Source organism: Monodon monoceros, unplaced genomic scaffold (genome assembly GCF_005190385.1).
Source record: "Monodon monoceros isolate NGI ecotype Baffin Bay Population unplaced genomic scaffold, NGI_Narwhal_1 Super_Scaffold_21, whole genome shotgun sequence".
In the NCBI taxonomy this organism is placed as follows: Eukaryota; Metazoa; Chordata; class Mammalia; order Artiodactyla; family Monodontidae; genus Monodon; species Monodon monoceros.
The window spans coordinates 101,216,392-101,241,004 of record NW_021703778.1 but is presented as its reverse complement, the minus strand read 5'-3'; the positions used below and the strand labels follow the sequence as shown (position 1 = coordinate 101,241,004).

At 53.9% G+C, this 24,613-nt stretch overlaps 1 protein-coding gene across 1 annotated transcript; it reads right to left on the bottom strand.

Annotated features, from left to right (window-relative positions):
• Positions 1 to 891: 891 nt before the first annotated feature.
• NYNRIN (NYN domain and retroviral integrase containing) lies at positions 892 to 19,370 on the bottom strand. Its single transcript, XM_029239510.1, has 8 exons — positions 19,173 to 19,370; positions 10,576 to 11,219; positions 8,939 to 10,471; positions 7,899 to 8,029; positions 7,662 to 7,758; positions 5,938 to 6,039; positions 5,615 to 5,716; positions 892 to 4,399 (listed from the first exon to the last, which is right to left on the bottom strand). The coding sequence occupies exons 1-8, from the start codon at positions 19,368 to 19,370 to the stop codon at positions 1,558 to 1,560; spliced, it is 5,649 nt and encodes a 1,882-aa protein (XP_029095343.1). The 3' UTR covers positions 892 to 1,557.
• Positions 19,371 to 24,613: the final 5,243 nt, after the last annotated feature.

Sequence of the window (24,613 nt, the reverse complement as noted above, 5' to 3'; positions counted from 1 at the left end):
TAGAAATGGTTTGAGGGCAACACCTAAGTGGTTTATCTGCAAGATCTGGGAGATGAGCTGGAGGGAAGATGGGTATAAGATTTTGAGACCTTCTCTCACTTGAACCCCATCTGTGGTGAACAGAGAATCAGGAAGCTTAATCCTGGTCCCAGCTCAGCCACCGACTATCTCTGTGACTTCAGGCAAGTCACTTGCCCTCTCTGGGCCTCCTTCCTCAGCTGTAAAACAAGCTAATTGGACTCAGTGGCAGGCTCTATTCTGGCTCTAGCAATGTCAAGCGTTTTCGCAACTGGAGCTAGGCCAGGAGACTGGCTCAGTTTTGGAGAAATAAAACTACTTAGAGGCCCAGCCAGAGTGACCCAGTGCTGGTCTCTACCTGGACCCCCCTCTGTCGGCGGCAGCAGCCACTCGGAGGGAGAGTGAAGGCTCACACACCTGTGAGAGACGCACTCTTGCAGCGAGTGATCTTTGCAGAGCGGCTCTGGGGGAGGCCGGGATTCTCTCTACCCAGAAGGCAGGGTCCAGGGGACTAGGGTGGGGTCTGGGGAATCCAAACAGAGCAGTCGTACACTACGTAGGGTCTGGGGATTCAGGGTGCAGTGGCAGTGAGAGGAGCGGGCTGCGGGCTGCGGGGTGGGATTGGGAGGTAGAGTCACGCCAGCACCTCACCCTGTGCCAGACCACTCATTTCAGTCACCCTCCCCCTGAAGCCGAGGCCTGGGCCCCTTGGTCTAGTCGAAGCAGCTCTTCAGGTAGAGATGCCACACTTGGCATCGAGATCCTTGACTCCTGTGGGCTCGATATCATCGAAGCCGGGGTCAGGGAGCATCTCCATTGGCTGGAGTCAAATGAGGTAGGCTGACTCCGTCTCCCCCTTGCCCTTCCCATGCTGACGGGCAGGATGCACCTACAGGATGGCTGGCCGGCCGTCCTCCCACCCCAGTTCCGAGCCTCGAGGCCCAGGACTGCCAGCCTTTCCTTAACAGCTGGGCAGGCCTAGCCTGGCCTGAGAAAGTGAACCAGGAGATAAGGGACGGGCTGCCTCTCCACAGCCCGCATGGATTTGGGTCAGCTGTGACAGATTCAAGGGCAAAGGGTCCCCAGTCAGGGACAACAATCGGGGGAGGAGCCCACAATCGAGGTTTCTGTTTGAGAGGGGAATGTGGTTTTGATTCTGAGGTCCAGAGCCACACTGTTTCATGGTAAAGACAGCCAGAAATAAGATTCTGGGCTACGTGTGTATATGTACACTTTCACTTGGGGAGAGACATTGAACCTGGCCTGCCCCAGGAAGGGATACCTGCCAGGGTAAAACTGTCAGAGGCCCACATCTGACAGCCTTTAGCAGATTCTCCCAATACCCCATACTGGGCATGTTTCCATAGGGACGCTGGTCCCCAGTTCAAGGCAGTTCAGCAAAGCTTTATGAAGTAACTTCTCTACAAAAGGCACAATGAAGGGCCCCCAGGGGGCTGTGAGAGCATTGCTGGGGTTAAGGGGAGGCCTAGCAGCAGAAGCCCAGGACCCTGGGGCGGGGGACTCCCCCACAGCTCCAGCTCACTGCTCCAAGACCTTGAAGGACAGCGGGGTGCCACTCTTGGCAAAGGTCTTCATCAGACTGCTAGGATAGATGCACCCAAGCTTCTCTGGGGTGGGGAAGCCCCAGACCCTGTAGAGGGACAAGCTCAGCCGGTCCCCGATATAGAAGGGACCCACCCACTTGGCACTGCTGCCGTTCCTGGGGAGGGACAGCAAGAGGACCTGGTCACCCACATTCCACTCCTTCTCCTGGCTCTCCCGCTTGAAACGCCTATTCTCAGCCTTTTCACTCGTCTTCTCAGCCACCCTCCAGTGGAGCTCCAGCAGCTCCCCCATCAGCTGTAGCAGGAAGACATCCATCTTGAGCCCTTCGATGTTTGCACTGCTCATCTCCCACCACAGGGGCTCGGTCAGCCTCTCCTCGCCCCCCGTCAGGATCTGGAACGGCGTGGCCTGGCTGCAGGAGGCCCTGAAGGCCAAGTGCAGCAAGGGCAGGGAAGCCGCCCACTTCTTGCCATGCAGGAAGATGAACTCCTTGAGGGCCCTCTTGAATTCCCAGTAGGCCCCGGAGCTCGTCAGGCAGGGGAACTGGAGGTCCCTACTCAAGGAGGCCACCTGGGCTCCCAGGGCCAGCCCACAGCTTACCAGGACATGGCGGGCAAACTGGGGGCCCTGGGCGGCCTCCAGCCTCACCGGAACACCCCACCTCGCGAACAAGTGCTGAAGCAGCACCTGGGCCACAGCCACGTGTGTGTAGGGCTTCAGCGGGAATGCCTCTACCCACCTGGTGTTGGGGTCAGCCACAATCAGCACGTGCTTGTGGCCCTCCTCGCTGACAGTGACTGGGCCCACCACCTCTATCTGCAGGTTGGACCAGGGGGCGGTGGACCTGAGGGGCCACAGGGACTCAATAACCTTCAACTCACTGCCTATGAGATTCCGGGGGATACAGAACAAGCAGCTCCTACAGTAATCTCTCACGTGCTCCTGCATGCCCGGCCACCATCCCAGCAACCGCAGCTTCTTGTAGGTCTCCTCGGGCCTCTGGTGGGCCCCCATGGGGAGGTCGTGCACAGCAAAAATCAGATCCCTCCGGAGCTGCCTCGGGACTACCCAGACCCGGGGCCTCTTGTCTCCCTTGAACATAAGCAGGCCGCTCTCTTTGTCGAGGCTGAGGGAGTTAAAGGCAGAACTGAAGGGTGAGGAGCTGGATAATTTCTGCCCGGCCTGCAGCTTGGCAATTGTATCAGCCAGGGTGCCGTCGCTCAGCTGTAATGCCAGCAAGTTGGGCCTCTTGCCCGTGGTACGGGGAGACACCACAGGGACTGGCACATCGTTTGGCAAATTCCACCACTGGCCGCCCCCCTGGGCCCCCTGCTTGGCCAGGGTGTCCACCGTCACAGCAAACAGGGAGCCCCGGTAGGAGGTTCGGTAGATAAACGGAAGGGATGAGAGGCCGGAGGTGAGGGCTATGATGTAGGAGAGCAGGCTTGGGTGAGGTAGCGGAGCCCCGTCGGAGGAGAGGAAGCCCCGAGCCCTCCAGAGGGGAAGGAGCTCCCAGAGGAGGCTGAAGATCCAGTTGCAGTGCGTGAGGAAAACCACGGGCAGGTGGGACTGGCCAAAGCGCTCCAGGCCACAGGCCACGGCCGCCAGGTGGGCATAGGTTGGGGTGTAAGGGGAGCAAGAGAAGGAAAGGGAGACAGGGGGGCTGGTGGGAGATAGAACATAGAGACCGAAGCCAGCACACCACTCATCCTCCCGGTAAAAGCAATACCCCGACATATGGATGCAGACAAAAGTGGACAGGTCGGAGAAAGGAGGCAGAACCTGGAAAAAGCGAGGCATGGAAGCCGCAGGAGTCAGCAGCCGGTTTTCCCCCAGCAGGCCCTGGAGGAGGGTCAATTCCAGTGCTCTCTTGCCCTTGTCCTGTACCAAGAGGGACCATCTGATCAACCATGCTTTGGCAACCCTGTGGCCGTCCCCTGCCGCAGGGTCCACAGTGGTCCGGGAGGCATAGGAAAGGCCCAGGACCACTGGGGTGTCTCCAATGCAGCGGGAAAAATGCTTGAGGGCCCAGGCCATGGCATAGGGACTGTCTCCCCCTGACTGCGGGCCCTCACTCTCCTCGTCGGGGAGGAGGGGTTTCGAGGTATAGGCTACGGGGTGCTTTCTCCCTGAGCGCTCCTGGTACACAACAGCCGTCAGGGCCACTTGGCTCACCGTCACCTCCAGGCGGAAGGGCAGCTGGGGGTTGGGGGCCGTCAGGCAGAGGGCAGACACCAGACCTCGCTTCAGGGCCAGAAAGGCCTTCTCATGCTCCCAGTCCCACTGCCAGTCTGGCTTCTGCTTGAGGAGCCCGTGCAGGGGCCCCACAAGGGCTTCATAGTCAGGGATGACATCCCGGTGGGAGTCCATGAATCCCACGAAGAAGGAGAGCGCGGTGAAGTTGCTGGGGATGGTGAGCTGGGCCAGCTGGGCAAGAACCTGCTGGCAGGGAGCCTTCCCATCCCAGGGGATGCCCAGGGAGGGAGAAGGTACCGCCGGCAGGAGATCGATGTCGAGGGCTTCATCCTGGGGGCCGTGCAGGCTGAGGCACCGGAGTATTTCCTCTGAGAGGGAAGAGCACTCAGCCCTGAACACGGACATCAGTGAAGAGTCCAGGTCCTCCTCCTTCTCGGCCGGCTTCTGCATCTCCTGCTCTTCTCCCTGCCTCTCCTCCTTCTCCTCCCTGACTTCCTCCACATTCTGCAGGCTCTCCGGGGGCCCAGGGTCAGCCTCCTCACTCAGCTCAGAGACACTGGCAGAGCTGGGAGGAAGGGCCTTCCACACCTTCAGGAAGTTGCCAATGTCAGTGTCCAACCTACACCAAAACAGCAGGACAGAGGAGTCCGATGGAGGAGGTGGGGGACAGCCCGCCCCGAGAGGCCATCCAAGGCGAAACCACATCTGTGGAAGCCCACAGGGCCTCACCCCATTGCTGAGTTTCCCTGAGGCTGGGCCGAGGGCCCGCCTCCAACACGGCACAGCCTCAGAGAGGACCTTCCCGCAGATATTCCCTCCACTCCCAGCATGTGCCGGACGGCAGTGTTAGAGGTTCATCTGGGCTTTGAAGGCTTATCCAATCAAAACCTCATTGACCAAGTGACATGTCCAACCAGTTTTAAGCCAATGGTTTGATAAGAATTAGATGACTGGTACTTCCAATCGGACTCCAGGATGAGCCAGCCGGGGGAGGTCAAGAGAGGGAAGGAGGCTTGACATGGGGCTTGGGAGCGCACAGAACACAAACCTCGGCCACATCACTTTTCTTCAAACTGGAGAAATGGGACTGGGGGACCTGGCCCGGGAAGCAGTGCCCTGCCCAGAAGGTCCCTGCCGGGCCCAGGGAACTGGGAGGTGAGCAGCAAGGCGGCTCAGAGTGGGTGGAAGCCAGAGGAACTGAGTTACTGCAAATCAGTTCTGCCGGCAGCAGCACAATGACCTTGGGAAAGTACTTGAGTCTCAGATTCCTCATTTGTAAAACGAGGACAGTGGTCACGTATGTCTAACTCGAGCTGTGAGGATCAAAGTGGGTAAGAAATGTGGAAAAAGTTCTGCTTGGTATATACTCCAGACACAGCTCCCCCTGCACACAATGAAACAAGAACAAGGCGGTTCACCACAGCACTGGTACCAACAGCATAACATGGAAACTGTCGAACGGCCCTCCACAAAAGACCCCATAAACCTGTTGGGTACTCACATAATGGAACAGAGCATGGACATTAAAGCCAGCCACAGGAACTAACATGGCATACATCTGGGAAAAACAATAAAACATGGCGACAAATGCCAGTTGTGGAATGTTACACATAGTATTGAAGCATGTGTGCACGACTGTGAAACTGTAAAACCATATTGTAAGTGGTTTATGGATGTGCAGATGTGGGTGGAAGTACAAAGACCTGAAAAACTCAAATCACTCTGCTCACTATTAAGCACTAGGTAAACGTTGGCTAGCACCAAGGGGAAGCTTCCAGTCAGCCCCAGGAGCGGCTGGGAGGCGGGGTGTGGAGGGGGGTGCCTGGCCCATTACCTGTTTGGCTTCTTCAGAAACTCATCCAGGGTGGGGCCATCACGGCCCAGAGGATCGTCGGGCACCATGAAGAGATTCCCCGCAAAAGTGAAGGGCAGCAGGCTGGACCCGGGATGGAGGAGGAAACGTCACAGAGGGGCCCTTGACCCACCCACACCCCACTGCCACCTGGTAGCTCCACGGGGGCTGAGACCCACATCTCCTCCCAGCAGGTGCGGATGAGCACTGCTCCAAGGCCCTTCCCCCTGCCCAAACCCCTCCTGCCAGGGACTGCCCAGCACCCGAGGGGAGGGAACAGCCCAATCCCCTGGGAGCTGCCTCACCGATCTTTGACCATAAGTTTCTTGGAATTATTCATCAGGACGTGGAGCTGCTCGTTGGTGACGATGATGCCATCTGTCTCTTCCGCCAGCTTTACCATGAACCTGCAGGGAGAGGGGAAGTCGCTAACGACCCAGTACCCAGACCCTCACCTCCCCAGTCCTCTGAGAAAATGAACTTGCAGCTTCCTATTGAGGTGTGTTGGACAAAAACGCTGCCCTTGATAGCCGGGGAGCCAAGACTCAAGAGCCCATCCTCGTCTATGCAGCCGACTGGGATGTCCACTCGCCCCTGGGAGGGTGAACTGGGATGCACATCCCCCAACTGTATATGCAAACACAGACCCCTATTTTACACATAGGCATTCACATACACAGGCTCAGACACGCACACAGAAAGCCATGCACTTGTCCACATCCATACATGCATTTTTAATTCTTCGGTTTCCACATCTGTCAAACTAACATAAAATACCTACCCTCTATTGCTGTGAGGATTCAACTGAATGAGACAATACACTAGACACTGAAGTGTCTAGTTCAGTGCCTGCCACACAGCGTGTATCAAGCATTCCATGGTTACTCTTCACCAATGCACAACATTCAGGTACATGCCAAGACACACATACATACATAAGGATATGTGTATACACGTATAAAAACACATACCTGAATAAACAAATCCATTTTTCCAAGGATCACTTCTCGAAAGAGGGCTGTGACCAGGAAAGAAAGCAAAGGCCACCCACTTCTCGGCATTCCCTGCGGAGTGCCATTCTGGCAGCCACGAGCATGCAATTCCACAAGTGACCAGCAGAGGGGCCTTCTGCAGGAAAGCTACCTTCCCTCAAACCCAGGCCTGAATTTAAAGGCACTTAAAGACCTTACCCAGGGGGGCCAGCTCTTGAAGGAAGGATGCCTGAGCTGCCCTGCCCAGACCTTCCCAGGCTTGAAGGCTGAGTGGGCGCCAGGTCTTGGGGAGGAACAGAACTTCTCTCTGCCTGGCATGGGAGGTGCCCAAGTGGAGGCAAGACCTGGCCTGCTGGACATCGAGTCCAGCCCAGGGTCAGTGACCTGGACAGGGCCTTCTCGGCCCCATCAGAGGCAGCATCACAGGCACCCGTATGAACACTGGTCCTGCAGCCACGCTGGGGAGTGGGTGCTGAGGACTGGCAAGTAGGGAGGCATTCAGGCTTTAGCTAGGAGACAGGGCCAATCTGACTCCATTTTCAGAGCCCAGCCAGGGCTCCAGTCACATACAGCCACACACATACCTCCTCCCAGGGCCAGGGCTGGTGGGAGGAAAAGACTGCAGAAATTCCTTGAGAAAACCTGAGCTTCAACCCAAACTGGCACCTAAATCAGCTGCTGGGGGAAGCAGCTCGCTTGAAGCGCCAGGAGTCACCTGGGCTAGTCCCATCCAAAGAAAGCAGAGCACCCCATACTTCATGGGGGAGAAAGCCTCTTAGCTCAGGTAAATTGGGCTGCAGAGTCCCAAATTCAGGAACACCTCTTGGGTTTGAATAGAGCCGACCTTGGAGCCCTCTCCTCTCTGTGTCTCTCCCTCTGCCTACAGAGGGCCGGTGCACCACACCACCCTCTCTGACATGACCCTCTGACTTATTTGCTTCCATCTCCCCAGAGCAAATGCGGCAAGACTCCACCTGACACACCAGCCCAGCCCAAGCCCCAGGGCCCCACAAGAGAAGGCCTGCAGGCCAGCACACCTATAATCGTAGGTAGTGATCTTCTTGCCGTTCTCGAGCTGAGAGGGGGTGATTGAAAGCATCTTGAGGGAGTGTAGCTTCGTCAGAAAGTGGCTCTCTGGAGGTGAAAGGCAGAAGACAGCGATGGTCAGAGGAAGGGCTAAGTGGAAAAGGCCATGGTGGGGCCAGAAAGGCAAGGAAAAGTAAGGCATAGAGAGTAAGCCCACTGGAGGGGCTGGGCAGCTGGGGACAGCTCACCTCTCACCCTCCGGTTCTTCTTAAGCTGCCAGGTGGGTACAAACACAGTGACCTCTCGGTGTCCCCGGTTCCAGAAGTACTGCACTGCCATGGCAATGCCCCGGCAGGAGAAGAAGTGCTGGAGGCCATGCCTGGGGTTGGGGGGTGGCGGGTGGGGAGATGGGGGGAATTAGTGAGGTAGCAATTTTCTGCCCTAGGAATGGCCCTGCCTCTCTACCCCTCCCTCAGAGCCAGCCTAGGGCAGCACATCTGGCAATGCTAAGGCATCAGCACCACGGCACCAACAATGCCCCCTCCCCTCTCACCATCATCAAACAGTGAGCACCTACTGGGTCCACTCACCTGCTGTGTGCGTGTGTGTGTGTGCGTGTGTGTGTGTGTGTAGGGGCCTCCAGGGCAAAAGGAAGGAGAAGAGCTCAGTTTAGGACTGGAAGCAAACAAACATTTGCTGACCAGCTGTGTGCTGGGGGTGTGCTCAGCACAGATAACTATTCCGCTGTGTGGGCAAATGAAGCCATCCTGCATGCATTTCTGCTAGCACGTATACAGCAGTAAGTGCTGTGCAGAGAGAGTGATCTCTGAGAGTTGGCATGGTTGGGAAAAGCTTCACAGGGGAGATCAGTGCTGGACCTTAAGGGTTGGGCTAAACATTTGAAAACTGGCCTGAGGTTGACAGACCCCATGCTATGTGAGGCAGGCTGAAATGGGAAGAGCAGATCTGAACCCAAAGGCCAGCTGGGCCCCTTACTGGCTCTGGGACCTTGGTCAAGATTAATCGCTTCTCTGAGGCTGTTTCTGCTTCTATGAGGGAAGGAGAACAGAAACCTACTTTTGAAGGCTGCTGGGATGATTCCATGAACACCACCCAGCATGCAGTAGCCCCTCAACATGTACCACTTCCCTACCATCTTTCCCCCATTTGAACCCCATGTCACCTGTATACAGAGGTCAAGAAAAGACGCCCACAGTCTATCACCCCAGGGACACCCTGCCCGAGCTCCCCAGCATCCCCAGCCCACCCCAGGTCCGTGGCTACTCACACCATGGCCACGCTGCTGCCGTCAATGACCACTCGCCTCAACCCCTGGTTCCCGGGTTCTTCTGACAGGTTCAGCTCAAAGGGTGTATTCAGGGCCTCGTGGTACCTCTGGAAGCTGGTTACTGTGCTGTTCGCCTGTGGGTGGCGAGGCGGCTGCCTCGGAACCCCCTCCCAAGCCCCTAGGAGTCCCTCCACCTGAGGTTGGCGCTTACTACTGGGAGCCAAAGTGCCACTGGACTGGGGCCCCTGCCTTCCAGCTTCCCCCTGGCCCTTCAGGAAGGAAGCACTGCCCCTCGACGAAGGCTGGCCCTCACTTGGGAATTTGGTTGCATCCGGGGCTGGCCCTGGGTCTGTGGGTGCCTTCTGAGCTGCAGGCATTTTCAGAGCTCGGCAAGTTTTGGGAGCTGTAGACCCTGTTATAGCTGTAGTCCCAGTCTGGGCTCTGGGTGTTTGGGGACCCGCAGGTGATGTTTTTGCTGCATGCCTTTTCTGAGTTGTGGGAGTTTTGGGAGCTGCAGGCCCCATTTGAGCTGCTGGTGCCAGTTCACCCACAGCTGCCTTTTGTGCTGTGGGCACCACTTGAGCTGCTGGCTTTGTGGGAGCCAAAGGCACTTTGGGGGCTGCAGGTTCTTCATGGACTGCCGGCATAATCTGGGTTTCAGGCACTTTGGGGGCTTCAGGCAGCACGGGATTTGTGGGTGGGGGTTGAGCTGTGGGCACTGCTGCAGCCATGGGCACTTTGAGAGTTTCAGGCACTGTTTGAGGTTCAGGTCCTGAAGGAGCTGTCAGCCCCCCTTGAGTGGCGGGCCTCCCCTGAGCAGTAGGCACCCCTTGCCCTGTGGAGGGCCCTGGAAACGGCCTCTCTTCGGGTTCCTTACAATCCCGCTGCATATTTCCTCGATCCCCCGGCTCACTTCCAGCTTGGAGTTGGGGTGTAGAGGTCAAAGGTGGCCCTATCTGTGGAAGTCCTGGGCTAGCCTTGTCCGTTACCCCTGAGCCTCCTGAGACCACCAATAAACTCATGACTTTTTTAGGGGTCTCTGGCCTTGGGCAATTCTGTAGGGCTGCCTCTCCTCCTGGCCCCCCATCTGGTCTACAATCTGGGCTTTCCACACTGGGCAAAGGAACCAGCTCCTTCTGTTTCCATCCCAGATTTAAGGGCAAAGGATTCTGCCCTGGCAGCTTGAACTGAATGGGGCCCAGTGGCCTCTGCCAGAAAGGGAAACTGAAGCAAGCCTGGGACAGGAGCCAGGCCAGGTGGAGAGAATGCAATTCATTGATCCTCCAGAAGGTTGCAGCAATAGTCCCCGGCCACAAGGGCCCGAAGGCTGGCCCCGGGATCCAGGACTTCCAGGGCGAGCACACACTCAGGGCTGATACTGGAGGCTGGAGAGGGAGCTTGTCTTCCCCCCTCCGGGCCTGCCGCTGCTGGGACGAGGCTTGTGTGCGGTCCGCAGGGTCCTGGCTGCTGCTGGCTTGTACTGACCCTTCCTCACAAGCACTGTCCGTACCACCTTGGTTGTTGGAACCAACCCTGGAGGAAACCCAAGTTTGTTGGAAAGGTGGTAAGGCCAGTTAGGTCCCAAACTCTTTCCCTGGGGTTGGGCAGAGAAGCCAAACGGATTCTCCAGAACTTACCGTACCAGCTGGTTTGCTGTCTCCAGCTGAGCGTTCTTGCCTGGGATGAGGGCCCCCATGGCGCCTAGGCTGGTTAACCTCTTTGAATTTTCTGGGCTCCCCATCTCCAGAAAAGGCCCAGGACCGTCTCCCGTGGACACCATGGCTGGACCTTCCTTCTGCTGGTGGGTTGGGCAGATCAGGAGCTCGGGGTCCGAGCGGGAGTCGGAGGTGCCAATACAGCCAAGCCACTGGATGATGTCCTCCTTGCCCGCAGCATCCCGCACCAGGCTCAGCAGCAGTTCCTGGACTGCTGCGGGCAGCTGCAGCAGGTCCCCTGCATACTGGTCACCACGGATCCAGACCAGAGCCCCAAAAGCCCGGGTCACCTCGGCTTCCCAGATGCCCCGGGGGGTGAGCAGAGGGGCAGGGCCCCAGCGCAGCCGCCCTACCAGCTCCTCCAGCCAGTTCTGGGTCATGATGAAAGACTCGGTCAGCCCGCCCACCATCAGGGAGCCCGGCGGACCAGGCACCAGGTAGGCCAGCGTGCTCCAGCACAGGCAGTCCAAGAAGAGGCCCTGGGCCCCAAGGAAGGCGCAGTGCAGGGCCGCCGGGTAGCGGACCTCCTTCCACAGCTCCGGGCTGCACAGGCCCTTCAGATACTCCTGAAGCCAGTGGGGAGAGCACAAAGGAAGCCAGCCGTTATGGGCCTGCCACTGGCACTCACTCCCCTCACAAGCACATGCCTTGCCCCTGCCCATCATAAGCCAAATGACACCCCCGGCCCAACACTCTCTCCCTGGTCCTGACTCCTCACACACTCATCTCTTTCCAGGGAGCTCTGACAGATGGGGGGGGGGGGCCGGAGGGAGGGCGAGCACCTGGGCTTGAGTCAAGGGCCCTGGTTCTAGTTCCAACCTGACCTCAGTAGGTTAAGGTTACTGTGGGAAATTTGTCATCTTCTCAGGGCCTCAGTCTCCTCACCTATAAAATGATGGATTAAGTTAGATACTCCTAAGGTCCAGTCCTACCCTGGCGTTCTAGAATTGTGAAATAGCTGGGGGGAGGGGGATGGCACATTACTGAGTACCCTCCACGTGCCAGGAGCTTATGTGGCCTGGAGCAGGTTATCTACCGTCCTTATGCCTACGTTTCTCATCTGTAAAATGGGGATAATGGTTCCCACCTCATTAGGCTATTATGAAGCTTCAGTGAGATAATACAAAAGAAGTGCTTAGCTTATGCCTGGCACAGCCTATTCCCATTTTGCAGGCTCAGAAAGGCTCTATTGCTGACCCAAGGACACACAGCTAGAGGGTGACTGGGTAAGGACCACAGCCCACATCCATCTGACTCTGAAAGCAGAGCTCTTTCCACGTCCTTGGGCTGACTACACAGTGACTCCAGGGTAATCCACTGAGATTCTGGTTAATCCCCCTGCAGAAGGTCTCCGGCACAACCTGTACCTGTAACCATGGTAACTCTGTTGCCCGGAGGGGACAGAGGAAAAGGTAAGTCGCTGGGCCAGTATCCAGGGGATCCCCACAGATACGCACAATGGCTGAACCAGAAGGGAAGCCTCTGGCCATCTGGGCACCAGGTCCTTGTGTTTCCAGGGCTCACACACTCAGTCTTTAGCAGTCACTGGGACAGGAGAGGTTGAGTTCCTCCACTCTATGGCTGAGTTCCACCAGCCTGACCCCATGAGCTCCAAGGAACCATGGGCACTCCCTCTTAATCAGCCAACCCTTGATGACTGTATTAGCCCTCAAGTCCCTCCTCATGCCTGTGTCAGTGACAGTCATCCCTCTTCCCGCTTCCCCATGACAGTTTCATTACGGAACAAATGCTCCATTTTGGATCTCCAGCAGCCAGCCCAAGGACCGCTCTGGCCCCTCTGCTCGGTACCCAGACCATCCTTCCCTGCTTAGGCCTAAGCTTATCTCTGCCACATGGCCAGGCTATGGACATCCAACACCTTCCCCAAAGGGCCTAAGGTACACCCAGGCACTTAGGCCCGTGTCTAACCCCTTTTCAGTCAGTCCAAAATCAGCTCAAACTCTGATAGACATCCCAAGCCAACCCCTCCCACCCAGAACCTCAGCTGGTCTGCACTGCCTGGCAAGGGTGAATCTGACCAGGTGGAATAACTCTCATAGACCTGAACAAACTCCCCCACCCCATGCACCCCACGTTCTAACTACATGAAAACAATATGTAAAAATGAAGAGATGTGCTCGGGAAGAAGATGGTGGGTGGTTTCTTTCTCCTTCTGCAAAGACCTTAAAATATTCATTGTTCCATTAACCGTCCATATTTTTAAACAAAAAGATATATTGGAAATGAGATAATTTTCAAAATAATAAATCTGAACTGCTATTTATTGAATACTTACTATGTGCCAGGCTCTTTACATACGTCAGCTCATTGGTTCCTCTCTCAGCCCTATAAGGAAATTACTATTATCCCCATTTTAGGTGAGCAAGGGAGGGCACATGTCCGAGGTCACACAGGTCGTAGGCTGGGACACTTAGGCACTCTGACTCCGAAGTCTGGGGTCTTAACCATGATGCTGTCTATACTTTAGAGCAAAAACCGATATGGAAACAACAGGCATTTACATCCAGAAAGTATCTGAAGCAATTTTCCTGCTTAAAGCCCACCCAGACCTTCTTCTCCAAAAGGAGAAAAAGTAGAGAAGAGGCAGGAACAAAATAAGCACAGAAGAATGTGCATTTGTTAAAATATGTTGCCCAATGTCCCGCAAGTCATTTTTCAACTTGTAAGTTAAATGAAAACAGCCCCACCAGGTAGTTTACTACTGCTCTACTGGATCGAGCCTGACTCAGGATTCCCCTTCCTCATAAGTCAGTTGCTATACATCGTCTGCTTTCCAGGACCACCCCAAATTACACCGCAGAATACTCAAAAAGCTCAAAAAAATGGCAGCACCAAGAAACTCTGGAATTGAGAATATTTTTTAAAAGGTGAACTAAGATAAAGTTGTTTGAGGAGCAGTGAGACCTGGGAGCCCACCCACCCCTCTACACAAAGGCTGAGCAAGTACCTCCCTACCCACTGGAGTTTGTTCTGTAGAAAGTAAAAGACAAGGTCTTAGGATCAGAGGTGGATCAGCATACCTGAGGGTGTGGGTACCATAAAAATCATGAAGGAAGAGAGGAAGGCCAGTAGTGAGGTCTACAGTGAGTGCTGAGTGCAGAGAAACTCATTCTTCCCATATAGAGACTCTGCAATAGTAACTGATGATGGATGAAGACAGGTACTCACACAGGGGGCTCTCACTGGGGCACCTCAGAGCAGTGGGGGAAACTACAAACTTCCAGAGAGAAAAAAACTTCTCATACAAAGGACCAGGGACCAAGAATAGCTTCAGATATCCCTAAAGCAAGAAGTCAATGGGTTAAAGCCTTCTCATTTTTTTGGGGGGGGGGGGTACGCGGGCCTCTCACCGCTGGGGCCCCTCCCGCCGCGGAGCACAGGCTCCGGACGCACAGGCCCAGCGGCCATGGCTCAGGGGCCCAGCCGCTCCGCGGCACGTGGGACCCTCCCGGACCGGGGCACGAACCCGCGTCCCCTGCATCGGCAGGCGGACGCCCAACCACTGCGCCACCAGGGAAGCCCAATGCCTTCTCATTTCTGAAGGAAAATAATTTTCCATGTATAATTTGATACCAGCCAAATTGTCAATCAAGTGACCATCAGATATGCAATGTAGATATGCATGGATGCAAGCCCAAGAGTTTACCTCCTATTAAAACCTTTCTCAGGAAGCTACTAGAGAGCATTTTCCAGCAAATCAAGAAAAGAAACCAAGAAAGGAGACCCAACATAAAAAAAAAGCAAAGAGAATCTCCAGGAAGATTGTGGAGAGAAATCTCAGAATGTATTCATCCATTCAATGGACACTACTGAGCACCTACTACCTGTCAGGCACTGTTCTAGGAGGCACAGAGGACGACTAGTTCAGATTGGAGAGTGGGACTCCAGAATCAACATGCTTGTTTCGGCACCATCTTTCTAACTTGGTGACGCTACTGAAGGACGTGCTCCACCAACTCAAGACAAAGACACAGCGTCCAGGAAACGAGGTATCTAACAAGGAAAAAAGGCAAGAGGATGCCAAGAATGACAGCAAACGGGAGTCTCAGGATGACAGCTGTGCAGTCCTGACCAGACAGAAAGAAGGCTGCCCCCAGGAAAAAATCTGGAACTGACAGACCATCTTGAATCGATAGATTGTCCTTGTAGAAAATTGTAGTGAGAAGCTACTGAAAGTTATAAGAATTAGCAATGGGTACAAAGGAAAACAAGCAAACTGGAAAGGAGTTGAGTTCTTTACCTCAGGGAAATCGAAAAGTAAGGGAGAAAACCTAATGATAGGGGCTTCCCTGGTGGCACAGTGGTTGAGGGTCCACCTGCCCATGCGGGGGACACGGGTTCGTGCCCTGGTCCGGGAAGATCCCACGTGCCGCAGAGCGGCTGGGCCCGTGAGCCATGGCCGCTGAGCCTGCGCGTCCGGAGCCTGTGCTCTGCAGCAGGAGAGGCCACAACGGTGAGAGGCCCGCGTACCGCAAAAAAAAAAAAAAAACAAAAAAAAAACTAATCATAGTACACTTCAGCACTTAGATGTAAATGATATTTGCAAGGGCATAATGTTGCAAATACTAAATACAGATTTAACAGAAAAATGAAATATAACTATACTGGGAAGAAAAAGGGGATGGCAATATAAGGGAGATAAATCCTCATCTATAATTAATAGAAAGTAAAAAGATATCTAAAATTGATTCATCAAAAGATAGAGTAGCTACATATTTTTTTAGGAATGTGGAGGTGTAGAAATGCCAGAGCAGATATTTTCTACGGGGAAGAGCACTGAAGAGGGAGTTGGCAGGGACAAGGCAAGGAATCACTGTGTTATACTGTGAGCTTTTTAAAAATTATTGGACTTTTAAATTACGTATTATTTTGAAAAAAGAAAAATTAAGTTTAAAATAAAGGACAAGTGTAAGGTGCCCACAACACAATTAGACATGCTGGTAAGTGTTTAACAATCATCCAGTTATGGGGGAAATGGTCCCAATTTGTAGCATTTGCCAATTTCTGCGGTGTAAATACTCCTTCCATGGTTGATTTCGAACTACCAACAGGACTCCACTGGCTCAAAAACTTCCTGAATTTTCAACGATGGGTCAGCAGGAGTTGGTTCCAGCACAACCCTGGCCACTACCAGCTTCCATGGTACTGCTCAGTCATTGTGGGCCAGGGACAGATCAACTTCCACCTGACAGCAAAGCCCAAAGTCAGCAAACCACACCCTGTCCCACAGCTCCCCACCCCAACCTCTGGCTCCCCATCACCTCCCTCCCTCCATCGTGTCCAAAAAGGGGAGAATCAAGCTGTCACCTGTCCCCTCTGCGCCGGACCCTTCTTTACATCGTTGCCAAGGAGGACAAAAGAGCTGAGCAGGGCTCGTCTCTGGGCAACTTTGATCATTAGTAAAAACCCTCCTCTCCACTCTGAGGTGAGGCTGATTTCACCTCAGAAAGGCCAGGCCTCCCCAGTCTTTCTTTTTCTGCCTAGGGATGTGATTTCCAGCAATGTCTTCATTATTTTTTAAATCCCACCACAAGAAAACTACTTAAAGGCACTTCCGAGTTCTACAGAGTTTTTCCTGGAAAACCAGTGCATATAATGTAGAAAACACCCAGGCTCTTCTCCAGAGAAGCCTGTATCCTTCTTGACCCCTCCTCCCCTCACAGACAAGACGCCCCCATCCATCACCCCTTCCCCATCCTACAACCTCCAGTCTCACTGAGCCCTCTCTGCCAGCTGGCCTGCGTATATTAGGCCATTATCCAGGTGTGTGATTCTGTGCCCCTACAGCTGGGATTGGGGTCAGCCACAGCACCTCCACATGGAAACCACAGGACATCCTTATACATGGGAAATTTTCCTGTATCAGATTGTTGGGCCTTAGAAAACATTTAATCCAAGCTTCTCACTTTGCAAACAAGGAGAGCGAGACTCAGAGAGGAAAAAGAGCTCATTCTAAGTTATACAGCTAGTTACAGAAACAATAACTGATATCTCTACTCTGTAACTCTCCACATTTGTGCAAGTCCATAAGAACGCCTTATTTCAATTGACTCTCACAACTGTGCCATGAAGTGGGTATTATCATATTGTTTTATAGATGAGGAAATAGGCTTAAGAGAAGGTCAATGATTTGACCGAGGTCAGCCAGTTAGAAGGTAGCAAACCCCAACCTCCAACTCTCTCCACCACAACCCTCTGTCCCAGCAGTAACTTGGTGACAGCAAATTGCACCCAGATCTCCTAACTTCTGGAAAAAAACCTTATCCTCCCCACCTTCCCTGCTCTCCTGCTCCAAAAATCTCTTCTTTCTGCTCATTCTGTGCAATAAGGGAGGGAGTTACCCAGAACCCCTCATGTTGTTTCCATCTTAAATCATGCTTTTCCCCGGGGGAAGACAGAGGGGAAAGAGATGATAAGATGGGGGGAATGGGGCTTCCCTGGTGGCGCAGTGGTTGAGAGTCCGCCTGCCGATGCGGGGGACACGGGTTCGTGCCCCGGTCCGGGAGGATCCCACATGCCGCAGAGCGGCTGGGTCCGTGAGCCATGGCCGCTGAGCCTGTGCGTCCGGAGCCTGTGCTCCGTAACGGGAGAGGCCACAACAGTGAGAGGCCCGTGTACCAAAAAAAAAAAAAAGATGAGGGGAATGGAGAAAGCCACTGGTTACACTAGCAGGGCCTGAGGTGTGAGGGAAAGCCGGTGGGCCCAGGAACTCTGAGGCAGCAGTGGTAGCAGGAGTAGCCAAGCCTGGAGAAGCTGATGGAGGATGTAAGCGGGGGACAGGCGAGCTAGACACTTCAGAAAGCACCAGTCCCATAAAAGGGTGAGCAGGTGTATTTCAAATTAACAAAAAGATTAAGAACCCGGGACTTCCCTGGTGGTGCGGTGGCTAAGAATCCGCCTGCCAACGCAGGGCACATGGGTTCAATCCCTGGTCCGGGAAGATCCCACATGCCGCGGAGCAGCTAAGCCCGTGCGCCGCAACTGCTGAGCCTGTGTGCCACAACTACTGAAGCCCTCATGCCTAGAGCCCGTGCTCCTCAACAAGAGAAGCCACTGCAGTGAGAAGTACGTGCACCACAACGAAGAGCAGCCCCCGCTCGCCACAACTAGAGAAAGCCCGCGTGCAGCAACGAAGACCCAATGCAGCCAAAAATAAATAAATAAATAATAAACAAAAACACTCTTACTTAAAAAAAAAAGATTAAGAACTCAAAGCAATCCAAAGGCTCCTCTTGTTAACCTACCCTATGCCAGCTACTGAAAAGTCTCCATCTCAGGGGTTCCTGCCCATCTGCTCTCCAGGCAGGAACCCCTCCCCTCCCCCAGTACCTCTGTCAGAACTGGAAAAACTGCTGACGAAGCAGCCTAACAGAGGGGCTGAGGGAGGAACTTTCCAGCCTGCCTGCCCACTGGCCAGCGTGTTCTGGGCCTCCCCCACCCATGGCCTTGACCAAAATTAGGATATTGATAGAGACCTCGCTAGGGAAGGGGTGTGTGTTGGGGTGGGTGGGTGCATGGGGGAGCAGGTGGTCTGGGGCTGAGGGAGGCTATAGCATTCCTACCAGGAAATGATAAGATAAGGGAATCTAGGGGAAGAGGGAGACCTTGGCCACGACTGGGGAGTCAGAGGGAACCTGAGAGGCCCAAGCGGAGGAGAAGCTTATGAGAGAAGCCAGGGCACATGCGATAGAGGCACACTGTGACCTGGCCTGTCCAGCGTCCAGCCCCACATAGCAAGCCCTTTCATCTGAAAGCCCACAGCCCTCCTCCCAGATTCCCACCCATCCCCTAGGGCTGCTGCCTTCCAGGGCCGCTGCAGCCCCACCTCTGAGCCCCTGCAAGAGGCTGCCTAGAGCATCAAGAGTGGGGGGTGCGGAGCCCAGAGCCCTGGGTTCTGGTCCCAGCCCCTGCCACGCCCCACCTACCCGACCCTGAGTGCTCAGGGAGGCCCCTTACCCTCTCCAGCCCCCAATTCCTCATCTGTAAAGTGCCCGCATTAACCTAGAAGCATCTTTAATGGCCCTTCCAGTCCCAGCACTCTCAGAGGCTCCAAGGGGCAGCCCAGGATTTAAGGAGACTTAAAAGGCGGCAGAAAGACCTGGGCCTTCCAGGCTCTTGGTGGAGAACAAAGAGGTATGTTGCCCAGACTACAGAAATACAGGACCTTAAGTTGCTCCCCAGATGGAGGAGCAGGCTGTAAGTGCGGGGCCCTGGCCAGGGAAGGCTCACGGGGGGGTCACACGACGCCGAGCCTCTCTCAGCGCACTTGAGGGACAGAAGTGACACGCAGGAGAGGGGTGGGGCAGAAAAGAAAGAAGGAACCAGAGGGAAGGGCCCAAGGCTGCAGATCTGGAAAGACAAGAGGATGGCCCAGTACCTGCCCGCCATACTGCCGAATCCAGGCCGGGGGACCTCAGGGGACCCCTGAGGGGGCGGGGGGGGGCGAGGAGCGAGAGAAGGGTCTGGCTGGAAGCGATAGGTGGGGAGAAGCTGTTTACCTTGGCTCTGCCCATGTTCTCCCTGGGCCCCTCGAGCTGCAGCCAGAAGTAGGGGGTGTCCGGGCGGCTCTGGAAAGCGTTCAGCTTGACCCTGAAGATGCGCTGCACTTGCAGCCGCTGCCGCTGCACCCGGGGCTTCGACTTGGTCTGCACCATGAACCATTCCTGCGCCGGAGGGTCGCCCCCGGACAGGAGCATGGCTGGCTCGCCCGCCCCAGGAAGGAGGGAGCCGACAGTGCCACCGGGGTCCCCCGGCCGAAGGCGCCTAAGCCACGCCCCCTCCTCCCGGCGGCGCGCCCCCGCCTTGGCGCGGGTCCTCCCGGCTCGCGGACCCACCCGCCGCGGCTCGGGCGCCCTTCCTCCAGCGCTCCGAGCCTTTCAGCGGCGGCTCCCGCTACAATCTCTTCCTGCCAGGCGTTACAGCCGGGGGTGGGACCAGTCGGGCTCCCTTCCCACCGCCCCCAGCCTTCCCCCTTCACCACTGCGCCAGCCCCTCCGGGATGAACTTTAGCTGAGTCGGCTGGGTAGCTTCAAGGGGCGCGGAAGGAGGAGGGAGGCGGCGGGGATGGGGTTGGGGAGGGTCTTGGAAACCTCTGCCTCCCACTCGAGTTTTGGGCCCAGAGCCAGAATCCGGGGGTCAAAGTTAATCTCCTTCCACATTCCCCTTTCCCCAGTGGGAGGGAAAGGGAAGGAGGGGCACTCGGGTGGGGGGGAGGGGGGTATGGTTTCAGGGACCCGGCCTTTCTCTCCGTTCCTCCTGCCCACCCTGACGCCTCCCAGGCCTCCCTGGAGAACAGAGACCTGCGCCCCTCCTTCCCTCTGAGGAAAGGGTTAAGGGAGAGCAGGGTGGGGAGCCTGGGAGGCTGGGGCCTGTGGAAACTCTGGGCCGGAGACCGAGCAGGAAGGAGAGGGTAACAGCACCGCCTCCCCACTCCCCATCCCCAAGTCTGGGGACAGCCCGGGGCTGGCAGGCTGCCCAGACCCTCCCGAAGCCCCCAGGGCTGGAGGGGCGGGGAGAGCGCCCGAGTTTTCAGACTTGCGTTGTTTATGAAAGCCTTTTTGAGCAAGTTTGAGCTAAGCCAAGAGGGAAAGCTTTAGGATAGGAGTAAGGGTCTGGTTGGTGACAACCTATAAGGGTTCCCTCAACCCCCGACCCACAGCCAGTCCGCTGCTTGGCATCGGTGGTCAGACACCAGCCCTGGACTGGGGGACCGCCTCCAACACCCTGCCCTGGAGGCATCCCCAGCACAAAGAACACGTTTTGCAGCCCTGTGGCCTGAACAGAACCTGGCTCTGTGGAGGGCAGAGTCTGCATCCTGGGCCTCGGTGAGCTTTCTTTTCCAAACCCAAACCCAGAGCTGCTGTCTGACAGGGACAAGTGTACCTATGGGGACAAAGGGCAGTGGACTTCAAATTCGTTCCGCCCTGGCACATCTGGGCTGCAGGGGCCATGGCATGTTTGTGTGCAGGTGCAGGCAGAAAGCCAGGAGCACCCCACTGCAAGGAAAGGGTCCAACGGGGGCAGGGGAGAGGGGCTCACACTGAGTCCTAGTCTGGCCTGGACTCAGCCCCTCTTGTGCCACCCACCTCCACTCCTGCTTCTTCTCCATAGATTGAAGTCCAGAAAAAGAAAAGGGTATCTGTGTCACCTCTGGCTCCAAGGTCTGCCCACTCTGGTGTCCCTGTGCTGCCCCTCCATAGCGCCTTGAAGAAGAAGACCCTCTGGAGGAGCTTCCATCTGTCTCCAGTCTTCCCACATCTAGCTGTTCTCCCTTTATCAGAAGAAGCTCTTTCCTTATTGCCTTATTGTGCCTCAGTTTCTCCTCTGAAGCAAATGAGAGTCTCGTACCTGTGCTCCCTACTCCTTCCCTGAATAAGCACTTATGTCTTGTTGCCCTCTTCCAACTGACGGTGGACTCCATGCGCAGTGGCATCTTGAAAACTCTCAGGTTTAACCCTATGTTCAAAGAGGCAGTGTGGAGGGTGGGAGAGTAGCCCCCACTCACCGCAACTAGAGAAAGCCCGCGCGCTGCAACAAAGACCCAACACAGCCAAAAATAAATAAATTAAATAAATAAATTAAAAAAAAAAAAAGAATGGATCTTTTATGGGGATGTGAGCAGGATTAAGGAAAACCTATAAGAGACTGATGTAGTACTCTCAGGCTAGTTTAGGGGAAGCTGTTAACACCTGGAAGCCTAAAAGGGAACAGGGAGGAAGTGGTTACTGGAGCCAACCAATGGGCCAGAGCTGGAGCTGTTGAAGGCCTTAGGGAAAGATGCACAGCCACTGACAAGCCGGGCCAGTGGGAGGGAGCTGCCTTCCAACTTCCTGTCAGTGCCTAGCCCTGGCCAAACCCCATCAGAAGCCAAAGGGCAGTGGGGTCAAGGCCAGCCACTGAGGTCAGCCTCCAGGACACAGGGCAGGGTGGAGAAGAGCGAAGAGGGAGACTGGAAGGGACACAGAATAGTCGGCATACCTCTTCGTCTCTTAGCAACCACAGGCTGATGAGGTGTCAGGAAACTGTAATGATACTAATCTCCCCTACTCTTCTCCCCACCAACACTTTCTCTCTCAGGAACAGGGATGAATAACCTTGCACTCCTATTCAGAACACAGGACTTACAAAGACTAACATGCAAACCCCAGGTCTGTCACTGCATCAGTTTCTGGGGGGCTGCTGTTACAAGTTACACCACCTGCAGGCTTAAAACAACAGAAATGTATTCTCTCAAAGTTCTGGAAGCTAGGGACTTCCCTGGTGGTCCAGTGGTTAAGACTCCCCGCTCCCAATGCAAGGGGCCAGGGTTCGATTCCTGGTCAGTTAGCTAGATCCCGCGGGCACGACGAAGATCCCACATGCCACACCTAAGACCCGGTGAGGCCAAATAAATAAATAAATATTTTTAAAAAAGAAAAAAGTTCTGTAAGCTAGAAGTCTCGAATCAAAATATACAAAGCTGGGCTTCCCTGGTGGCGCAGTGGTTGAGAGTCTGCCTGCCGATGCCGCGGAGCGGCTGGGCCCGTGAGCCATGGCCGCTGAGCCTGCACGTCCAGAGCCTGTGCTCTGCAACGCGAGAGGCCACAACAGTGCGAGACCCGCGTACCGCAAAAAAAAAAATATATATATACAAAGCTACTATATGCAACTGACTATATGTAACTGGTGTATGAAAAGACAAGCTGTTCAATGGAACAGACTAAAAACCTAGAAAAGAAGAGCAGCTGCATATACTGGAATTTAGTATATGACAAAGATAGCCTCTCAGTCAGTGGAGAACACCGTGTATTTTTCAATAAATAATCTTGAGACAATGGGACAGCCTTCTGGGATAAAATAAAATATGCATATTTCACCCCATATGGCAAAACAAATTCCTGAAGAATCAAATATTTAAATATTAAAAATGACATCATGAAACTACTACAACAAACCATGGGAGAATTTTTTATTGTTATATTTGGGAGAGGCAGGCCTTTCTAAGAATGACACCGTAGCAGAAGTCATTAAAAACTTGCTTAATATGTTCACTTACATAAATATAGAATTTTTTTCCCATGGGAAAATAAACACCATAAGCAGAATCAACAGACAAATGAGAAGCTGGAATAATATATTTGTCAATTATATCACAGACCAAGAGCTAATTCCCTTAATATTAAAACAGCTCTCACAAATCAATAAGAAAAAGACTAATTCAACAGAAAAGTGGAAAAGACTATAAACAGTCCACAAAAGAGGAAATACAAATGGTTCTTAAACATATAAAAAGATGCTTCTCTTCACTCTTAACAAGAGAAATGCAAATTAAAACTATAGCAAGACAGCATTTTTCACATACAGGGTGGCAAGGATCAGCAGTGTTTGCTAACACGCGGTGTTAGCCACTCTCTTATCCTGCTGGCATGTCCACACAACCCCCAGAGAGAACAATTGGTAAAATCCATCAATTGGCAATTTTTTTTTTTTTTTTTGCGGTGTGCGGGCCTCTCACTGTTGTGGCCTCTCCCGTTGTGGAGCACAGGCTCCGGACACGTAGGCTCAGCGGCCATGGCTCACAGGCCCAGCCACTCCGCAGCATGTGGGATCTTCCCAGACCAGGGCACGAACCCGTGTCCCCTGCATCGGCAGGCGGACTCTCAACCACTGCGCAACCAGGGAAGCCCAATTGGCAATATTTTAACTGGATATACTCTGTGGCCAAACAATCACACTCTAAGATCGTATTTTACAAATATACGCTCACATGTGCTTAAAAATATATATATGAGCAAAGATACTCTTTGCAGCAGTGTTATGGCAGATCAGAAATAATCTAAATGTGGACTCACACAATGGAATACTGTCATTCAGAAGAAGCAGGGGGTAGAATTAAGTTCCTCTCTTTGTCCTAATATGGAACTATGTCTAAGACGTATAAGGGTGAACTTATAAAGCCAAGTGCAAGGGAAGGAGGGCTGAGGGAACCATCAGATGCTGGCTGCCCCAGTCTACCAGCCAGCACCCACACCCAGACGTACATTCACCGTGTCCCTAAGGAAGCTGAGGCTTCTGGGCTCTTCCCTCACATAGGCCCCTGCCAAGGCCCTGGGAGGGGCCCTGGCCACGTGCTCACACAGTCCTGTGTTTTTGTAAAATCTGCAAAAATATTTTAACCCCAGCTGATAAGGCCACTGTGTCTTTCCTTTCACACTTCCCTCTGTCACACTTCCCCTTGAGTCAGGTGACATTGGTACAGCCAAGGGCATTTGGGGGACCTGGCTAAGGGGAAGGTCGGCTGGAGACACATTAATTTCAGGTTGATGGGACAGATTTATGTGGCTTGCAGTAACTTCCCCACAGAGTCAAGTTATTGCTTGCTGTCCCTGTGTTGAAATGGCCTCCAGAAGTATTCCTATTGCCCGCTGTGTCACCTCATCTAGGATGGTCACACCAAGGTATAGGTCACACAAACTGCACATCAAACAATTAGTAAGAATTTTTAAATACCATATTTTTCTGAATATTACAGCATTTGTGATATTTATGTTTTTTAAAATGTGCAATTTAGCTTGATTTTTCTATGTTTTGTACCAAAATTAAGAGCAAAATGCTGAATCCCTTGCTAACCTCTATTTTTAGGGGGAAAAAGTCTACTGTCCGGAGTGTCCTTTCCATTGGCTTAGACCTCAGGAGTCCAGGTAGCCTGATACCACCTGTTTGGACCCCCCAAAAGGAGACTTCTATCAGCAGGAAACATATGTCCTCTATTTGATAAGGGCCCTTTGTCTCCCCTGCAGATTCCCCAAAGCCAAGCTTCTCATACCTAAAGCATTTGCTCCCTGTCTCTCCTCAATTACATTGCAAATTAACAGACTATCTCCCATGTTTCACTGTTGGCAAACACTCAGGTAATACAACCCCTCAGTGGGTGCTGGTATTTCTGTGGGACAGATTCCTA